Raw genomic sequence first — 21,594 nt, forward strand, 5'->3', positions numbered from 1 at the left:
TCCAAAAGAAAACTCCATACCATTAAGCAGCTGGTATACCAATGTTTTTGAATGACATATGAAGGGAATTTCAAGACGCTGTAGAAGCGTTTACATTGTTGCCAAAGCTGTTTTAGTCTAGTTATATCAGTTGGGAGGAGTCTGTAATCAGAAATTTTAGAGTCTCAGATGATACATTCAGAATAGCAGTTAAACTATAGGACACTGATGAAAAGAATTCAGTAGTGTGTCAAAGATGGCCACTGGCTTTGATGACATGACACATTCCTTTGCAGACAAAAGCTGACAAAATGTGGGCGATGAGTCTGCGGGTTCCTTTATATGCATTTTATTAGCAAATAATATAGTTATTTATGCAAATTAATAGGAAGGTGTCCAGATGAATGTGTCATGCTCACCAGCTTGAGGTATAAAAAGCCCTGTGCAGGAGGAGACCTTCATTCCTACTTGGGTAACTTGCTCTTTGCAATCTCTCCAAATCCTCCTCAGCTCTTGCCACCATGACTCGTTACTTCTGCTGTGGAAGCTACTTCCCAGGCTATCCCTGCTATGGAACCAACTTCCACAGGACCTACAGAGCCACCCCTCTGAACTGCGTCGTGCCCTTGGGCTCTCCCCTCAACTATGGCTATGGATGCAATGGTTATGGCTCCATGGGCTATAGCTTCGGAGGCAGCAACTTCAGCAACTTGGGCTGTGGCTATGGTGGCAGCTTTTGCAGGCCATGGGGCTCAGGCTCTGGCTTTGGCTATAGCACCTACTGAAGAAGGGATGGCTCCAGGAGACTACAGGACTCTTGATCGAGTCTCTACACACAGAACAACCTGAAGAACAAGGGCTGTCTTCCTGTCTACAGATGTGCCTGGGAGATACATCGTCCATCTTGCTCAGTTCTGACAGAGATCCTGATCTTTGATGATGCCGAACAAGTCACCCAGGTGTCAAACGCTGAACTGATACTTATCTACAGCCAAAGAAAGCAAGATGTATTTCCCTGACATACCTGACTTTTAGCAGTGAAGCAAGGACTTTGCCTTTTATGGTTGCTGTGCTCATGTCTTAATAAATTCTCCATCAACGTCAATGTATTACTAATTGGGTGTGGGTTGGAAGGGGTTCTGCTGTCAGTCTCTTAATAAATCTAATTCATTCAGTACACATATTTTTGTTTTGCTTGTTTCTTTTACTATGCTTTTATGCTTTTGAACTCATCAACCAGTGTCAACCTGTAATGGTAGACTTTAACCGAATCTTATTCTGATTTTAGACTGTACATGAGGCTAGGGTGATGCCTGACAGTTTGTCCCTTTATGTTGAGATTTCAATTAAAATTTTTTTTAAACTCATAAATTTAATCCAAATAAACTGCAATTATTAGTGTTTATGCTGATTATAAACATGCTAGCTGTTGCATACTAAAAAAATTTCTTTTGTCTTTTCATTAATGAAACAATTTCATTTTGGTTCTTTTCCTCTTTCCTACTATTTATAGAACTAAGATATAGAGAGCTTTGAACCCTACAGACTGTTGGAAAAATTTCAACTACATGGACTTAGTTATAAATATGTTTTTAGGAGTTTCTAAGATTTGGTCAATAAAGAGAAGCCAACAGCTAAAAGCACATAGTATTTTTGATAGATAAGTTTTGTTTTTCCCATCTTCTTCACCTCTGATTATACATATAGCTATATTAAAAATGAATCTTTAATTCTTTGGAACAGTAGTTGCCATCAAAAGCACTTGAAATGATATGTGGTCTGCACACAGAAAATCTTCCTTGTCTTGCTTACTGAGAAATCTCTGCTTTATCTCTGTTTTCTGAGCCATCCTGCTACGTGTTGGCAGCTCAGCAGCAGCTCAGCTCGGGCCAGGAATTGAACCGGTGACCCTGTTGCTCAGAGCTCGCATTTTTAAGTGAGCTCTTAACAGCCTCTCAGCTGGTCCAGAAATCTCTGCTTTATCAAAGCAAATGCTTTGTTAGAATTAAAATTCATTCACGTATGAAGTACTTATTGCACCCCTGCCCATCTCAGAGAAGATGCTCAATAATTGTTCATTGACTTGACTTTTTAATTCTCTGCTCTATGGGTGGAAAATAGTGTAGAGTCCAAAGGAAAGTTCACTCATGTATTATGAAGTATTATTAGGCTCCGGCCACTATGTTAAGAATTTTGGGCCTGGGGTTGGCAGGGTGGCTCAGTTGGTTAGAGTGTGAGCTCTGAGGAACAGTGTTGCTGGTTCGATTCCCACATGGGCCAGTGAGCTGCGCCCTCCGCAACTAGATTGACGACAATGACTAGAGCTGAGCTGCTGGTGGGTGGCCAGATGGCTCAGTTGGTTAGAGCACATTCTCTTACCAACAAGGTTGCTGGTTTGACTCCCACATAGGATGGTGGGCTGCACACCCCACAATTAGATTGAAAAACAGCGACTGGACTTGGAGCTGAGCTGCGTCCTCCATAGCTAAGATTGAAGGACAACAACTTGAGTTGGAGTTGATGGGTCCTGGGAAAAAAAAAACCATGCTGTTCCCCAATAAAGTTAAAAAGAGAAAAAAAAAGAATTTTGGCCTGTATAAACCTACAACAGAGACTGGTCTGAGATGCTATCTTCATATATATAACACATATATATATATATATAATATAATTTAAATATATATAAAATATATACAATTTACATACTGTCAAATCCACTTCAGAATAAATTGCAGATCATGCCCATTTGCCCATTTATTCTAAGGACAGCACAATATAATTATGAAAATTAGAAAATTTAATATTGATATCATACTGTTATCTAATCCAAATGCATACTCAAATTTAGTCAGTTGTCCCAATAATGTTCCTTGTAGTTATGTCTTCCCACTGGTCCAGAATCTCATCCAGTATCATATATGTCTCTCTAGCCTATTTTAATCTGGATGGGTATCTCAGCCTTTCTCTTTCTTGACCTCATCCAATTTGAAGACTTGTTTTATAGAATGTCCCTTGATTTGGGTTCATCTGACTTTCTTCATGATTAGATTCATATTAATCATTTTTGGGTAGAAATGCCATAGAAGGGATGCTGTATCCTTTTCAGTGCATCATATCAGGAGGTACATTATGTTGGTTTATGCAAATTGGATTGGTGATAACTTTGATCACGTGATGAAAGTGGTGTTTTTCAAGTTTCTTCACTGCAAAGTTGCTATTCATGCCTTTGTAATTAGTAATTAATTTGTGTTTTGATACTTCGGTACTACGTAAATATCTTATTCCTTATCAAGCTTTCACCCATGAATTTTAGGATTCATTCACAATTTGCTAATTTTATGAATCCTTCTACATTTATTAGTTGGCATTCTACTGTAAGAAAGAACTTTCTGTTCTCCCATTTATTTTCTGTGTGCATATTTATGTGTATCAATATTTATATCAATATGCACTTGTGTATTTTTTTCTCAATATGTCATATCCCTTAATATTATGAATTTTGATATTCCAATTGTCCCAGATTTGGACAGTGGAACCATCTTCATGCTGGCTCGTAGGTCCTTTAGAAGTAGAGCCCATAGTTATTTGGTCTATTCCCTACTTTCTGGCTCAACAAGATGTTTCAGGCTCACCTTGAACTTCTCTTCTCCAATCATGGCATCAGTGATTTCTTCCAGGAGCCCTATATCCCTTAAGTGAGGACTGATATTTAGAAACTAAGATATGGGTGCTATGTATGCTCATTACTGTGGTATTAAGGTTCTATATGCTCATTTCTATCATATATATGCTGTAACATTCAATGCTTTGATTGTCAATCATTCTTTCAAATTTAATAATGTCACACTAAGAAGCTGCATGCGAGTTCTGTGTATAGGGTAAAAGTTAATTGAGAGGTAGAATTCACTTTACGATAAGAAAAGGGCTTGCTGACCTATAGACTGTGGGGGGAAGTCCCCAAGTGCCAGAGTGTATAGGTCATTGGCTCTAAAATTCAAGTGACTTTACCATTACCCTAGTACTCTCCTGTTCTTTAACTAGATTTTCATTTAGCCACCATATCTCTGATTCAGCTTCAATTCTGGAATTTTTCTTAGCCTTGTGAGTCCTGTTTCTCTCTGGAAATTTGAAGGGAAGATTGGCTTACTCATTGCTTGTAGCCCTCTCCTCTTGTAGTTTCTGCTGTGGCTTTCCTCCTTCTTTCTCTTTTCCCTCCATTTCCTTTTCATCATCCAGAAAGTTGGTTAATCTCTCTTCAATTGATATTGTTCCCACAATTCTCTCTGTCATTGTTGGCTTCTATCCTTCACTATAATTTGATGGGTTCTGGGGAAGGGGAGGAGACAAATCTGTATGGTCTTTCTGCTATCTTGAACCTAAACAATATAAACACCTTAAAGAAGAACAAGGAGCGATTAAGTACAACAACAATTTCTCTTATCTCCTGCAGTAACTATGTGACACATACAACAATAGATAATTTCACTATTTGTTTGAATAACAGTTTTTGTGAGGTAGGTTTTATAGTCTACCATTTTACTGAAGAAGAAACCAATATTGAAAAGTTAAATAATTTTTTTGAGACTGTATCATTTTATTTTTAAAGAAAAACACCAAGATATAGCTAGCCAAGGACAACCCAATTCTAAATCAACTCCATTCTAAGACAAGTTATTTGGTACTTTTAAAGTTATAAAACTCTTTCCTAGAAATACCTCTGCTTAATGTCACTTCCTATGCCAGTAATAATTATACATAGTGATTTACAGTTTACAACATACTTTCATAGAATTTTATCTAATCCTGACAACTGTCTTGGGAGAGAAATACTATCAGGAAGTTGTGGAATTAAGTAATTTTCCCAAGTGGGCAACTATCCACCACGTGGGAAAACTGACACTAGCTCAGGTCACAAGCTGAAGTCTTCTAGTTCCTTCTATGCCCATTGGTCTACCACTGATAACAGAGGCAGAACACTCATGATGTTTGCTGATTTGACCCTAATTGAAGCTACCAACATCCTCCATATATGCATAAGCTTGCCAGAAATTTTAACCATTATTAGGCTCCATTCCTTATCCTGACACCAAGTCCTTAGATTTTCCCACATCATTTTCTCCAAGAAGTGGTGGCAGCCCTTCATTCCTAATTTCTGGCTCCGTTTTCACCCTTAGCATTTCTTGCTGGCTTACTATGCCAGCTACCTATCTGGTCTTCCAGGCAGGCTCCACCCTATTTTCCATATAGCAGACATAATCGTCTCTCAAAATGCAAATCTGGTCATACAGATTTCTTTCACAAACTCTTTGGTTATTTTGTGGTTACTAACAGATTTCAGGATAAAAGTCCGTTTGTGGTTCCCAGGAATACCGTGCCTCTAGTCCTGTTTCCTGCTTCTCCTGAACTCGCTTCCCTTTCTCTTGCAACGGGGCTTCCTGTCGTTCTTCGTGCCCTTCTGCCTTCCTCATCTACTGAACTCTTACTGATTCTTCCAGACCCCTGGGGTCCTTCCTTATACTAGTTTAGAAGCGCCAGTTCTGTTTACTTAATACGATAGTGTTCACACTGCACTGCCAAAGCCCGCCAACCCAGACCACCAGGCACACACCTGTAGTCAGACAAAGTTTGGTTTTTTTAACCTGTTGCAACAATGGAGACCATGTGACATGAGAAACTGCAGGATGTCTCAGTAAGAGGGTGCTGGGAGGAAGGGCTTGTTCTGGGGTTTGAACTGGAATTAGCTGATTTTGGACAGGATTAAAGGAGGCAGAGGTCTCTTCGGGAGTGGGTACTGTCTGTAACAAATTTCCACAAACTTAGTGGCTTAAGACAACACAGATGATTCTCTTACAGTTTAGGAGGTCAGTTCAAAATGGGTTTTTCTGGGCTCAACTCGAGGCGTTGGTCAGACTGCAGTCATTGCGGAGGATCTAGAAGGGACTCCATCTTCTTGCCTTGTCCAGACTCTAGAAGCTGCCTTAGTTCCGTGGTTTGTGTCTCCTCCCTTCATCTTCAAAGACAGTAGCATAGCATTTTCAAATCTCCCCCACTGATTCTGACTCACCCTCCTGCCTTTCTCTCTCACTCAAAGGATCTTTTTGATTACACTGGTTCCACACAGATAATCCAGGATAACCTCCCCACCTCAAGGCCAGTGGATTAGCAACCATAACCTCCCCTTACATTGTAGTACAACATACTCACAGGTTCTGAAGCTTAGGATCATGACATCTGTGGGGCCATATTCTGCTCCCTCCAGGCACTAGCAGGAAGTGGGTTTAATTCTGTGATTGAGTGTTTTAACATTTTTTTTTGAGAAGGTGGAACAAGGCTGAAGTTGTCATTGGTAAAGAGGCAGCAGTCACTGAGGATGATGTTAGTCATTTCTGTGGTGTGTATAGTGTGCTTGTTTTCATCTGTTCCATCATTGTCATAGATGGACCTTGTCTGATCTGATGTTCTGGAGATGGTGTACGGGGAGGAGGGAATGCTCTGGCTTACCAGCAGTGCCACTGGGGCTGCTGTTCATCTTTTTCACCATCATTAATTGACAGGTCTGATTCCTCACTCTAGTGGATATGCTGCAAGTTCCTTAGGAACAAGTATCATGCTTTATTCAGTATTATTTCACCAGCATTGTATCCCAGGTACTTGATAAATATTTGTTGAATTAACAGAATTATTTAAAACCTCAGAGAAAAAGCCTACTCCCTTCTAGCTTAAAATGTGGTGAACAGACAACATTGGCCTCACAAGGGAGTGTGTTTAAAACGCAGAATCTCAGGCATTTCCTCTACCAAATAATAGTCTGCACGTTGACGAAGTTCTCAGGCGATTTGTATGCACATAAAGTTTGAGCACCACCCGGTCCTGTTGATTCTTATCCCAAGGGAAGTAGACAAGAAGATAGGTCTCACTCTTGATTTTTAACGTGTTGATGAAATGGTGTTATTCTCAGCAGTTTTTTAAAAATTATTATTTTATACTTTTTGTTCTATTTTTTATTGCTATTTACAGGAAAACTAGTTTCTGTTTTTCATTTCCATTGAGGGTAGAGGGAAAGCATTTACAATTGTAGCGAAGGAATTTTCTATTAGGTAAACGGAAATATTTCTTGTTTCTGAGACCTGCCAGGCAGAGACCTCTTAGGATCTTCTATAAAACTCCTGAATGCACTGCTTATAGTTGTCTCTAAAAATACCCTGTTATTTCTCAGGTGCCAATTCCTCTCAGTGACTTGCCTCTGAGGCTTTTGATATTGTCTTTGACATTGGTATTTGCACTGCTCTGTCCTTTTCTTTTTTCTTCTTCCCTTAACAATCATCCTTCTGCCTTAGTAATCTGCATTACAAGTATGCCTCATTATATCCATTTTGAAGCTTCTATGTCCAAGGCATGCAGTGGCCACTTCAGAATTTTCAAGACTTTCCTAATGAACAACGTTACATTTTAAGATAAAGAAATCTTGGGGACACGATCCTAACGTTTAAATTTAAATTTGTTTATTTTTATATTTAGTGAATGGTCAGTGAAGACTTCAAAGAGATTTCAGTAGATACTGAGCTTGCCATCACTTGTTATTTGGCAGTAATGTGAAACATTGTTTTCAGGATCCTCAGAAGGACATGACCTCAGGCCTTCCCAAGGGCAACCACAGAGTAAATGACTTGAAGTGTCATGCTCCCACTCATCACTGAGTCTGGCTCAGCACTGAGGTAGCATTTTTTATTCTTCACCCTATCAACTAACTCAGCTTGCAGGTCGGGGCTGTGCTTTAAATTTATACACATTTTCAGTTTCTGGCTCTAGCTCTCTTTGTGCCACAAGAAGTAAACTTTAGCTCCTCCATTTTGCATCACGAAAAGCAGAGGGTAGATGCAAAAATGACCTTTATAGCTACCAGTGACTAAAAGCTTGCAGCAAAAAACATACCTTCCTTGGAATTGCCTTTTCATGTTGATTGTGAAACACATGTGAGGTGTTTCTGACAAGAGTCAGTGAGCCCATTATGCATCCACGCATTGTTGTGGTGTCATTATTTTTTAAGAAAACCACATGGCTTCTACATCAAATAGCCATCTTCAGTAATTAGGTGCTTGCTCTGATAATTAACCAAGAAGCCTCACAAATGTGGCGTGGCCCCAAAAGCTTTGAGAAGGCAAGTTATTGAAATCGTGTCTCAAGTTGGTCCCACGACTTGATAGGCAAATTCTGGTCCTGTTACGTGACACTTTGGGGGTATAGTACCCGGCAATCATATTCGACTACATGCGATTCTTAACTTTAGACCTGCATTTTTTACCTTGGCTCTACTGACATTTTGGGCCAGATAGATTTTGTGTGTGTGTGTGTGTGTGTGTGTGTGTGTGTGTGTGTGTGTGTTTGTTCTATTGTTATTGCAGACTCAAAGGATCTGCTTGCCTTCATATATCCAAGCCAAATCAGATATGAACAGGAGATTGCAGCAAAGAAAGTAAAAGTTTATTTTAGAAGTTGGCACCAAGCCGGGAGACACAGGTGAGCCTGTGATTTTAAAAACCTGGCTTCCTGATGGCCTCTGGGGCTAGGTTATGTGAGGGGGAAATCATTAATCATGGCTGCTGTGGGAATTGGAGTTGTGGGCTCTACTGATTGATGGGGGCTAAGGCAGGGAGCTGTTGATCATGGCTTCAGGTCCTGGTGTCAGTCATGGCATTGTTCTGTCCGGTTTCCAGGGGATGCTGTCCGTGGGGCTGTTCTGCTTTCTTGAGCGTGGAGCTGAAACATAACTGAGGCCAAGGTGTGACCTTTGCTTGACTAAAACCTTATTCTAGTTTGGGGTTTGGTGATTCTATCCTGGTCATGGTTGATAGACCTGAAGCTTTATTCCTGTGTGAGTTTGACGCTGACCAGAACCTAATGTCCTCAGGGCTTAATGGTTAAAAGGAGAATAGACATACAGTATGTGTACAGGTGGGAGCATCTAGGGAACGAATGCAGGTGAGTCATAGGTCTATCTGGCTAAACAAAGCAAGCTTGGATTACAGCAGAATGCATGCTACAAAGATGAAGTTCGTGTGTGGTTACACTATGCGTTATAGGATGTTTGGCACATCCCTGACCTATCCGCATTAGATGCCAAACAGCATCCCCTAAGTCATGACAAACAAAAATGCCTGCAGACATTGCCAAATGTCTGCTGGGGAGTAAAGTTGGCCATGATGATAAATCACATCAACTCTGGTTATTAAGCCTGGCTAAGAAGGTGTCTGCTTTCCCTCCTTCAGTGTTTTACACTCATCCCATTTTAAGTTGTATGTTTTGTTTAAGAGGACACCTTTTCAGGTAGCTTACCATGGAACACTACAGGTTTCTCAAGGTGTGACCAAAGCACCACCCTTATTGGAACCCCTGGGCTGCTTATGTGAAAGGCACACTCCTTGTTCCCACCCCAGACCCAGGGGATCAGAATCTGAAACCCAGAAATATGCATTTTAAACAAGCATCCTGAACAATTCCTGTACAGACAAAACTTTTGAAACTGTTGTGGTGGAACCTCTTGTAGAGATTTCAACATTGCTCTTCTTTGATTCTGTAGCTGCGTTTTGTTTTTTAAGGGATGGCTGCTGGGAGCTCATTTGTTTGTCTTAGCAGGGGTGTGTAACGCAGTGAGCGAAAGAGCTCTCTGTAGTCGCATGCTTAATTGACCAAATTCCAAGGAGAACGGGTTGAATTGTAATTTTGGCTCAGCAGTGATTTTGATGTTAGACTCACACAATGGTTAAGGTAGTGGGTCCCAGGAAGTCAATTTACTTCATTTTATAGTTGAATGACTTGGGGCCCAGGAAAGTGATTTGGTTAAATTCTCACAGTAAGTGAGTAGCCAAGTTAGGTTTAAAATATTCGTTCATTCATTTATTCATTCAATCAATATTAATTGAAAACCTGCATTATGACCAGTAGTGAGCTAGGCATCTGAGGTATCTAGGCAGATTAAAGGTGTCATTTTTGCTCTCCTAGACACAGGCATGTTTTGAGGTAAATATCACCCACACAGATAAAGGTGAAAGGACAACTTTGAAAAGTACTCTAATTATGAGGGAGATGGTGGCCTGCTGTGAGACCATAGGTGGACTTTAGCTAATGGGGGTGAGGGACAGAAAGTTCTCCCAAGGGAAGTGATTAAACTGATATCTGCAGGTTGCTGAGCTTTGAGGAGAGAGTAGGAAAGATAACTTCATGCAAATCAGACAGGATGTGCCAAGAGTTGAGAGTGAGAAGCATGATTCATTTTAAGAACTAAAAGAGTCAGTGAAGCTTAAGCAGAGTGAGTTGGGGGCTTTTAGGTCAGTTTAAAGATCACAATTTTTTTTTTTTTGCCCTACAAACAATGGGACATTATTGAAATAATGTGAACGTGTGTGTGTATGTGTGTGTGTGTGTGTGTGTGTGTATACCTACCTATCATAACCAGATCTGCATTTTGTAAACACTTTGGCTTTGAGAAGCAGATTATAAGGAGGCAAACAGTCATTTGATTAGTTTTGAGGCCATTGTGGCAGTATCGGTACATAAATTGGTACGTTGAATTAGGTAGTGTGGAAGGCCGAATAAGGAGCCCCCAAAGTTGTTCACTCTGAATCCCTGTGACCTGTGACTATATTATCTTATGTGGTAAAAGGGACTTGACACAGTTGATTAAGTTAAAGATCCTGATGTGGGGAGATCGTCCTGGATTATTGGTGGGCCCAGTGTAATCATATGGGTCTTTTCGGGAGGGAGACAAGGGAGTCAGAGTCAGTAGTAGGAGACGAGATGACAGAAGCAAGAGACTGGAGTGATGCTAGGAAGTGGCCACAGGCCAACGAATGCAACCACCTCTAGAAGCTGCAAAAGGCCAGAAACTGGATTCTGGCCTCGGAGCCTGCAGAAGGAACCAGCCATGCCAATATCCTGATTTCACACTTCTGACCACTGGAATATTAGGATAATGCGTTTGTGTTGGTTTAAGTTACCGAGTTTGTGGTAAGTGGTAGCATTGGGGAACAGTAAGAAACACAGAGAGCTGGTGAAGTCGAGGTTGATAGCCATGAGTGGATTCGAGAGATTTTAGAAGGTAACGTTGACAGCACTTTTTGACAGATTGGATTTGCAAATGCAGGGGTGCAAGGGTGACTCTAGGTGTTGGTTCTTGTTATTCAGATGGCATCATCTAATGGGGTAGGTGTAAATCTTAATTTCATATCAGAAAGCAGATGCAGCTTCTGAATACGAGGCCCTAGACAACAATAATTAAATTTTGTATGCAAGTTAGTATGCAATTAAACTGACAGGAAGTCATATTTTGAGGGTCACAGTATCTGATTATTAGATGGTAGTTACCAAAAGGCAATGGTTAGGAAGATTTTAAATCAAGGGTCTAAGAGAGCATCTTCCTTGGGGACAACTTTACATTCTGGAAGCATGAAGGTCTTCTTTACATGCGTCCTACAGCAATGATTAGATTTTGTCTCCACTGGCTATATTATTCTATCTGATTGTTCCAAATACTTTAAAGAGCTTTCCAACTGGAAGACCTCAGCAACACAGCTGTGCCAGAGGTGTTGCTACTCTCAGCTCTCACCTGATCTGGGTAGGAACTAGGGTGCCAAAGATTCTGGGAGGGCTATCTCCTCTCAGTGCGTCGTGTCAAATTATCCCACTATATCACAAAGATATGTAATGTTTTGTGTGCTATAATGGGGAAAAGATTGGGAAGACCCACCCTTTGACATTCCTTCTCACGGTGCCCTCCACAGATATCTTGCCTACGGATCCCTGAAGGATGGCTGTTAACCCAAGCTTGTTAAACCTGCCTCCTTAATGGTTCCCTAAAGTTTCCCCCTTGCTATACTTCCACCTTAGTTAGTGCAATGGCTTTTGTGTAACTCTGTTGAACATCAATGGAATGACCATTCCTCCCCCTCTTTCTATGCTGGCAGAGCCTCTTCATACTATACAGGCAGAAAATGCCCGATACACACTTTACTAGCTTCCATTATATTCAACCAAGAGATGTGATTCAATTCTGGGCAATGGGACCTAAAGGAAATCCATTGAAGGACAAATGTGAAATGAATTCCTTCAAGATAGACAATGAAAAGGAGCTGTGGAAGAAGTGGTTCTATTTTACACCTCCTGTTTTTGGATGTTGATGAATAAGAATGTGAAGTACGGACCTGCTGCGGCCATCTTGTAGCCATGAGGAGAGAGGACTGGGAGAATCACAGTGGAGCCAGCTCTGAACCATGACATTGTCAAGCCCTGAAGCAACCTGGAGCTGCCTGTGTTCTTATTTTCGTGTGTGTGTGTGTGTGTGTGTGTGTGTGTGTGTGTGTGTGTGTGTGTGTGTGAAAAATAAACTCTTCTTGATTAAGCAACTTTCAGCTGGGATTTTTATTACTTGTAGCCAAAAGCATTCCTAATGGATACAATTTAAAACCTGGTTTTCATACCTCCAGGGTTTCCCAATTCAAACTCATCTTCCACACTGTCAGGGTGGTGCTCTTTCTAAAATACAACATTGATTATGCCGCCGTAGTGTAGCGTGAGTGGTTCCCTGTACCTCCATAGAACATACAATCTCATAGGCCTCCTGACTTCCTATCTAGCTCCATCTTCTATTAATTCTCCTGTTACCCAAGCCTAAGGCCCCACTAAATTATCTGTGACTCCTGGAAAACAACGTACTGCTTAACACCTTTGAGGCTTTGCTTTAAGCCACTTCTTCTTTCTGGAATATTTTCTAAATCTACTAACTAATGTCCACCAGTAAAATACCCATTTTCAAGACCCAGCTCAAATATCTGCCCCTTTCATGGTGAAGCTTTCTATGGCCACTCCCCCTTACATCAGGTGGAATGGTCCACTCTCTACATCAACCCCTGAAGTCTACAGAAGACCATTGTGGGCTTCCAGGGTAAAAGTATAACATTGTATTTTCATTTATTTACCATTTTCCATTTAATTACCCTTTCTCATTCGTGTTTAGATCCCTGGCACCTAACAAAATACATGGAACATAGTAGATGCTCAATATATGTCTGTAAAGGTAAACGTTTGAAAAGACAAATGGAAGATAATGTTTGTATTATAAAGTTACCAATGACATATACTCTAAAACTAATTTAAAAGATTTCCTTGTAATTTCTTTCTCATTTTTAATGAATGAATATATATATATATATATATATATATATATATTTCTTTTTAAATTAAACTTATTGGGGTAGCATTATATAAGTTCTGCAGTTTTATATAATTTGTGTATTGCATTGTGTGTTCACTACCAATAGTCCAGTCTTATCCATCACCATGTCTTTGACCCCCTTTACCCTCTTCATCTTCCCCCAACCCCCCTTCCCTTCTGGTAACCACCATACTGTTGTCTATGTCTATGAGTTCGTTCATTTTATTTGTTCACTTGTTGCTTTCTCTTTTATATCACAAATATGAGTGAACACAGATCACTCTTGTCCTTTCCCAGGCTTAGCATGATACTTTCAAAATCTATCTATGTTGTTGCAAATGGCAGTATTTTATTCTTTTTTTATGGCTAAATAGTATTGCATTATACATATGCACATCTTCTTTATCCAACCATCTATCGAAGGATACTTTGGTTGTTTCCATGTCTTGGCCATCTTGAATAACACTGCAATGGACATAGGGGTAAATATATCTTCATGAATAAATGTTATCAAAATTTTCAGGTAGACTCAGGAGGGATTACTGGGTCAAAAGGTAGCTCTATTTTTAATTTTTTTTTTAGGAAACTCCATATTGTTTTCCATAGTGGCTATACTAGTTTATACATTTCCATCAGCAGTGTATGAGGGTTCCTTTTTCTCCACAGCCTCTCCAACACTTGTTATATCTTGTCTTGTTGATGATAGCCATTCTAACAGGTGTGAGGTTGTATATCTCATTGTGGTTTCGATTTTCATTTCCCTAATAGCTAGTGAAGTTGAGCATGTTTTCATATATATGTTGAACATTTGTATGTCTTGGGAAAAGTGCCTGTTCAGGTCCTCTGCACATTTTTAAAATTGGATTATGTATTTATTTATTGTTGAGTTGTATAAGTTCCTTATATATTTGTGGTATTAGCTCCTTAATGTTAATATTTTGAAGCTGGAAGCTTTGTATAATGTGGCTGATGAGACAAGGAATGTTTTTTTCCTTCTTTTTTTTTTTTGAGACAAGAACTATTTTATTGTGCATAGCAATGATTAGTCCAATACTATCATTTCATATGTGAGAATATAATATTTTTCTCTTTTATAACCTTCATAACATATGACCCTAATTTTTAGAGAAACTCGCAAAAGTAAGATATTTTAACTGCGATTGGTTTAGACTGCTGCTTCTTTCCACCTGGGGCTCCCTACAATCACACTTGTCCACATGTCAGGAGGTATTAGAGAAGCCACAAACATTTTTGGTGTCTGGTTAAGAAGTGTATTGGAGATACATTTAATTTGGGCATGGGGGGATAGATTTATGTGGTTTGCAGTCACTCTGTATCTAATTAAGCTGTTTCTAGCCATTTTTTTTTAATTGGGGAATTGGGGAATGGGAACAGCGCTGGGGAATTGGGGGAAGGGAACAGACAAGTTGCTGTCGTTTTTGTTCTTCAGTCTAGTTGTGGAGGACATTGCTTCACTGGCCCAAGTTGGCACCATCATTGCACTCTTCCTGGGTGAGGCAGATCAGTCACTGGCTTCTGGACAGCCGCTCACGCTGGCGGATGGCCGCTCACGCTGGCTGCTGGCTACACACGGTAGCCCATGGCAACTCACTGCCACAGGGGCTGCAGCCTACACCGTCGCCGTCGACTCACGGCAGCCCAGCTCCAGGTTGAGCTGTTGTTCAGCATCTTAGCTGTAGAGGGCAGTGTCACTGGCCCTCATATGTGGGATCCGAACCGGGCCCCTCTGGCGTCACAAGCCAGCTTTTAACCAACGCGCCACTGGGCCCGCCCGTTGCTAGCCATCCTTGTGTGGGGATAGCTTCCAGGAATTCTCTACCACCCACTCTCCCAATTCACCAAAATTTGTGACATGAAGGTATAGGACCAGGTGTCCCATCTCAGTATGAATTTGCCCCATGGCATTCAGTACAGGTTAAGTAATGGAGGAGAAAACAGTTTGAAATTGTGGAGCCAGAATCTAGTCTATGGAAAATATTATTACAGACATGTGTCAGGCAGTTAAGTAGCAAAAATATTTTTGTTTCAGAGTTTTGTAATAGTTGTGATTTTTGTTAGTGTTTAATTTATTGTTTGTGATTTCTATAACATTTTAAGAAATATTTACTTTAATATTTAATTTTACATTTTTATGTTGTGTTCTTTTTCATAAAGGGGTTCTTAATTCTGTTAACTTCGGTTCTACAAAACCTGGACCCTTCTGTGATAAACCTATATCAGATGAAAGCTTTAATAGGCCCAATGTAGGATCAAGCTAGCTAGCTATTATTGGGTTGTCTGGAAAAGTCATGACGTATTCTTTCAACATATTTTGTTGCAAAAATGCGTCATGTCTTTTCCAACAACCCAATAATTTTGTTTTTAAATGACTTGTTGATTAATAATCTTTTTCCCTTAAATATTCTTGTGTTAGGATTCTCTGTAGACTTTCTAGATAAAATTCAGGATGTTCCATGTAAATAGGGTTTAAGTTTTTAAAAGACATCATATTTTAATTTGTATTCAGCATTACTACTCAGATACAGAGCTGGGTATTGTGCCCTGGAGGGCAATGATAGCATCTTAGATTAGGTAGGTGGGTGGGAGAGGAACTCATTGAAACAGAGCCTCATAATTGAACTTTGGCATTAATTCAAATCTTTGTTCCTTTACATTGCACGATACTATTTTTTGCTTAATTTTTCTTTCCTTCAAATATTACCTGTTTTTACTTTGTGGAGCAGAGCAATGTGATGACAGTAGAAATATTAATGTAAGTCATTCTGTGATTTTTAGGGAAGGATCTGCTGTTGAATTTCTTTGTATTTCAGGGATGAAGCTAATTTGAATTTCCTGGCAGTATTTAGCTCTAAGTCACATGAAGTATTGCATTTTAAATGCTGAGTCACTCTAGGTAGCCATGCAGCTTAGCTCATGAAGGATGGTGGGGAAGCACTGTATATTTTCAAAGATGCCTCTGCTATAAGAAAACAATTAGTGGTTAGAGTGCTGACATACTTTTGTGTTTTTCCAAGTGTCTCATCTTGTCCTTGGATTCAATCTGTGAACTCTATGTGCTCCCAGAAATTTATGTCTTAACTGCTGGTAACAGGGAGGAAAGTTACCTCTAACATGTAAAGTAAAATTTGGAGGTTAGTGTGTAATACATATCCATTGTATGGCCTTCTAAGAATGGTTGCTTATAGCTCCGTGCCTTTCTATTTCTATGCCATGTGTCCTCTTTTGCTGTATTTTCTGTAAGTTTCCTACTAAGTGCCATTCCAGGGTGTCTCAATGCAGGTACCTGGGAATAATTTATTAGATCTTGCATTTAATAATTTATTAGACCCAAGACAGTTTTGATTTGATTAGTCTTGCCCCTCCTTTAATTCATATTTGAGGAAAAATAAAAGGAGTCTTTCCAATGAATCCCGTGCATAGTGCCAAAAAGAGAATTCTTTAAACAAGTGAATATTAAGAAATATCTCAATTTTGAGATGGACTCACTATATATTTATTATTTCATTTATTAATTTATTCAACACATATTTATGAATTCCAACTGTGTGTTGTGGAAAATCAGAAAGCAAGAGGCCTGAATAACAGTTAACAACTTCAGAATATTTCTCGTACATGTTATAAAGCCTGCTTCCAGAGCCCCTTTGTGTTTATACATAGTTAACCTCTGGGTCTATAAGACCCAGGGCTTTGAAGTCACTGCAATATCTTTTTTAGGGAAGGGACACAGTTTGTTCCAAGGAGTCCTCCCCATGACTTCTATCACAGGAGAGCTTACTTAAGCACTGTAAAGACATCTTAAGCAAGAGTAAAACAAGTTAATGAGCTTTTTGTGATGCAAATTGGTGTCAAGAATGAAAATGAGGGCCTTGTGCATTTTGCCACGCCCCTTAGCCAGGGTATATAAAGAAGGCTGGGTGACTAGGGAATCCACCACACTGAGGAAAGTCTTTCTCCAGCTTCCTAAACCCTCCACTCCCGACAACATGTACGGTAACAACTTCTCCGGAACTGTCTTCCCAGGCTGCTACTGGGGCAGCTACGGCTACCCCCTGGGGTACAGCGTTGGCTGTGGCTACGGCAGCACCTACTCCCCAGTGGGCTACGGCTGCGGCTATGGCTACAGTGGCTGGGGCGGCCCTATGAGCTACAGGAGATACTGGCCATATGCTCTCTACTGATTGGCTGACATTCCTGAGGCGTGGCTGAGAGGCACATCTCCTTACTTCTTCCGCCCTCATTTCCTCATCCACCTCCCAGTCGCTGCTTTACCGACCTAGGACCAGAATCCCGAGGAAGAAATTGAAAAACCACATGAAGCCTCCACCTGTCTTACCTGGATGATGTTTATTGGGACATTTTCAGAAACTTTACACCCAAACATGTATTACTTTGGGGTTTTTCACCATCCTCACGACTCTTTCTTGTGATCAAGTTGTGGATGTGTCTGTCAAATTCTCAATAAACTTGTCTCAACCAGCATACTATTGTCACCCGAGTGGAGTTTCTTTATCTCAGTGGGTGCATGTTTTTCTGTTACATGGAGTGGGGAGGTAAGCGGATTTATTTTTCTCATGTGGTGAGAAAGAAGCAGTGAGAAAGCAAATAATCCTTGATTTTGTGTGATAAGCAGGCAAGAGGGTACTGCTTGGGATGAAAAACACACATGCCTATCTTAACCTTCTCTGAACTCCATAGCATCCACGTCCCGTCCTCGTGCCAGTGGCACACCATTCATTTCTAGGTGGCCCTCCTGATCTCACGACCCCTGCTCCTCCTCTGGAAAACCTGACATTGAAGGACTTTTTCAGTTATTTCCATGTTAGTGCAAATGAAGCCCACTAACTTCCCTCTCCAGGGACTAATTATTGTAGGATACAGTACCATGTCTCTCACTGAAGGATTCTAGAGCATCAAGTAATAGAAGAACGATAGGCGTATTTTAGGAGTTTGAGAGTCTTTTCAGGAAAGGGATAAACCCCCCATATCAAACCAACTAAGATGTTTGCTTTGCAGCTTAGAAGCACCAGTTTAGAAACAATGGCGGAAAGCTTCTTAATCTTTGTAGAATCAATACCAGGTAGTGAGTTGCACTCTTAAAAGATATGAGCACCTTTTCATAGACCTGATAAAAAAAAGAGGTAACAATAATGAAGTATTTCTGAAGCTATATCAGCCTTTCTGTGTTCCTTTAAGGAAGAGGATAATATACATTTTAAATTCAGATCAACAATGTCTCAAGCCTCCTGTTGAAACATTTTATACATACAACAAATATTCTTGGTGACAGCAGGATTTGGCTTAATGCCGCTTTTTTATTGAATATCTGCATGTAATTATATTGCATACAATTCACCTTGTAGCTAAAAATGTAAATGCTATTGGGGAGCTCATTTTGGAAAAGAGTATTTCCTCCACCATGTTTCATTCAATGGATATATATATATTTTTTAAAAACCACCCTGTTCAAGGTTCTATTTATTCTTTTCCAGTAGACTATTGTTATAGCCATTAAAATCTCCAGTTTGAAACATTCTAGCATTTTACCTCATACTGAGAATTATTATTTAATCAATCATGCAGCTTAGCATAGAATAGAAAAAAGAAAAGAAGGATGGGATTTTTCAGGAATTAGAGGGCAAGACTGAAATTAGAAGGTGTCTATTTGTTGTGGAATGATGACTGAGTTATATAAAATTTGTGCTTGAAAAGGCATCAGACTATCTAATCCAGTGTTTCTGAAATTATAGTGTGCAGGAGAGTCACCTGGGTAGCTGGTTTCAAATGTAAATTCTTATGCTTCATCTCCGAGAATTCTGACTTGGCACAACTGAGGTATGGTCCAGAGATCTAAATGTTTTTTCCAGCTTAAATGAGGTATAATTAACAAATAAAAATTGTGTATATTTAAGGTGTACAACAGGAAGTTTTGACAGTTGTACACATTGTGAGAGTACCACAAGCAAGCTAATTAACATATCTGTTACCTCATATAGTTACGTTTTTTTTTTCAGATACATGAAAAGCTGTTCAACATCACTAATCATTAGGGAAATACAAATCAAAACCACAATGGGTATTACCTCACGCCTGTTAGAATGACTATTATTAAAAAAGACATGACATAGTAAGTGTTGGTGAGGATGTGAAGAAAAGGGAACTCTTATACACTGTTGGTGGGAACGTAAATTAGTTTAGCCACTATGGAAAACAGTATCGTAGTTTCTCAAAAAATTAAATATAGGCCTAACATATGATCTAGCAATCCTTCTTCTGTGTATATACCTAAAGGAAATGAAATCGCTATCTCAAAGAAATATCTGCACTCCTGTGTTCGTTGCAGTATTATTTTCAATAGCTATTGAATAAGATATGAAAACAATCTGTCTATAGACAGATGAATGGATAAAAAATATGGTCTATATACCATGGGATATTGTTAAATTATAAAATTTTTACAATTAAAAATAATTTTAATTTATAATCATAATAATTTAATATATAGTAATTATTAAATAATAAAACATTGTTAAAAGCTAAGAACATCTTGTCATTTGAAAGAACATGGAAGAATCAGAAATCTAAAAAGGAGTACCCCAGGGATATTAGTTCAGGTGATCTGAGGCCCACACTTTAAGAAGCGCTGTTTTCCGCGGCCGAGTGGCGCATTGGTTAAGAGCTGGCTTGGGACGCCAGAGGGCCCGGGTTAGGATCCCACATATGAGGGCCAGTGACATTGCCCTCTACAGCTAAGATGCTAAACAACGCTCGACCTGGAGCTGGGCTGCCTGAGTTGCTGGTGACCTCGTAGGCTGTAGCCCCTGCTGCAGTGGGTTGCCATGGGCTACCGTGTGTAGCCAGCAGCCAGCGTGAGCGGCCTTCCAGAAGCCAGCGACTGATCTGCCTCGCCGAGAAGAGCACAATGATGGTGCCAACTTGGGACAGTGAAGCAACGTCTTCCACAACTAGACTGAAGAACAAAAGGACAGCAACTTGTCTGTTCCCCTTCCCCTAATTCCCCAATAAAAATCTTAAAGAAAAAAAAAGAAGCACTGTTACAGGCCAGCGCGCGCACACACACACACACACACACACACACACACACACACACACACACACACTTATTTATTTACTTATTTCTTATTCATTTATTTAATTTTGCTCAGGCAGCTGTGTCCTGATAAAGGAAGATTGTTTGCATCTCAACAAGATAAGGCAGAGGAAGGAATATTCTTTATATCCCCAAAGATGTACAAGATGTGCAATGAAGTACATATCTGTGCTTGGCACCTTTCAACCATAGTACCTGAGTTAGAAGTTTTGATTCCATGCTGTGCTCAAAAGAAAAAGTGTATTATTGGATAATCTTATAAACTCATATTATCCAATATAATATGAAAATGTTCTACATTACTTGGTGTCATTCAGTGATTTTTAACTGGAATACGCTTCTATCACCATTTTTAAATAAAATACGTATACTCAAATCACACCCTTGGAAGTTCTGATGGGAAGGTCTGTGGGGTCTGGGATTTGTATTAAAAGAAAAACCTCTGTAAGTCTGCTTTTGTGCCACCAATTTGGAAATTACAGGATCCTTTATTCAAGACTTTTCAATCCCCATCCTTTTTAGGTTCCTCCATTTATTTTGAATCCAGGAACAAAGAGATTCATCCATATTTATATAGGATTCCTAAAAATAAACACAGAATAAATATATTTTTATAGATAAAGTGAGAAGACAGAGTAGGAAGAACATTTGAGGCTATTATATATTCAGGCTCTGCTGTAGGAAGTAAAATTACATATTTGTTTCTAGTTGTAGGTCAATTTTAGTACTGAGCTGAGCCAGGTTTAGTGCTCTGTACATAGTAGAGACTCAATAAATATGATGGAATTATCTGACGAATTTCTTCAATACACATGGAAAAGATGTAAAACATCCACTTCCTAATGTCTTGTAACTATTCTTGAATTCATAGCCATTGTGGCTTGGGAGCCAGATGTCTGCATGTTTTATGACTTGGATTCATCTCAGAAGGTCACATATGAAAAAAAGCGGTTTTTCTTCCTACTTTCTTATTGTTTATTTCTCCTAATTACTTGAAAAATTAAACTGTGTATAGTCAAGATGTTCCTGCTGAATAGAGCCTGAACTGCAAAAAGTTATTCAAATATTAAAGGAATTTTATTCTTATCTACAGAAGAACCTTGAGAGAGAGAGAGAGAGAGAGAGAGAGAGGAGAGAGAGAGAGAGAGAGAGAAAGAAAGAATTTTCTTTTTATATTTTAGGATGGCTCAGAGTAATTCTTCCTGGATAAAAAGCATGGCTAGAGAATATTCCTAAATACCTTCTTGAGATATGAGTCTGTGATTAAGTGTTGCAATGA

At 39.6% G+C, this 21,594-nt stretch overlaps 2 protein-coding genes across 2 annotated transcripts; both read left to right on the plus strand.

The window, feature by feature from the left end:
* Positions 1-500: 500 nt before the first annotated feature.
* Positions 501-764, plus strand: KRTAP7-1 (keratin associated protein 7-1). Its single transcript, XM_019633157.1, has one exon. It carries the CDS (start codon positions 501-503, stop codon positions 762-764), a length of 264 nt encoding a protein of 87 aa, XP_019488702.1.
* Positions 765-17,173: 16,409 nt separating this feature from the next.
* KRTAP8-1 (keratin associated protein 8-1) lies at positions 17,174-17,401 on the plus strand. The gene has a single exon (XM_019633156.1). The coding sequence runs from the start codon at positions 17,191-17,193 to the stop codon at positions 17,383-17,385; it is 195 nt and encodes a 64-aa protein (XP_019488701.1). The 5' UTR covers positions 17,174-17,190; the 3' UTR covers positions 17,386-17,401.
* The last annotated feature ends 4,193 nt before the right edge of the window (positions 17,402-21,594 follow it).

The sequence above is a fragment of the Hipposideros armiger genome, unplaced genomic scaffold, assembly GCF_001890085.2.
Source record: "Hipposideros armiger isolate ML-2016 unplaced genomic scaffold, ASM189008v1 scaffold_1252, whole genome shotgun sequence".
NCBI classification, from domain to species: Eukaryota; Metazoa; Chordata; class Mammalia; order Chiroptera; family Hipposideridae; genus Hipposideros; species Hipposideros armiger.

Excerpts from the sequence above, each read along its gene's own strand:
- KRTAP8-1 (XM_019633156.1), top strand. The coding sequence starts at position 17,191 with ATGTACGGTAACAACTTCTCCGGAACTGTCTTCCCAGGCTGCTACTGG.
- KRTAP7-1 (XM_019633157.1), top strand. The coding sequence starts at position 501 with ATGACTCGTTACTTCTGCTGTGGAAGCTACTTCCCAGGCTATCCCTGC.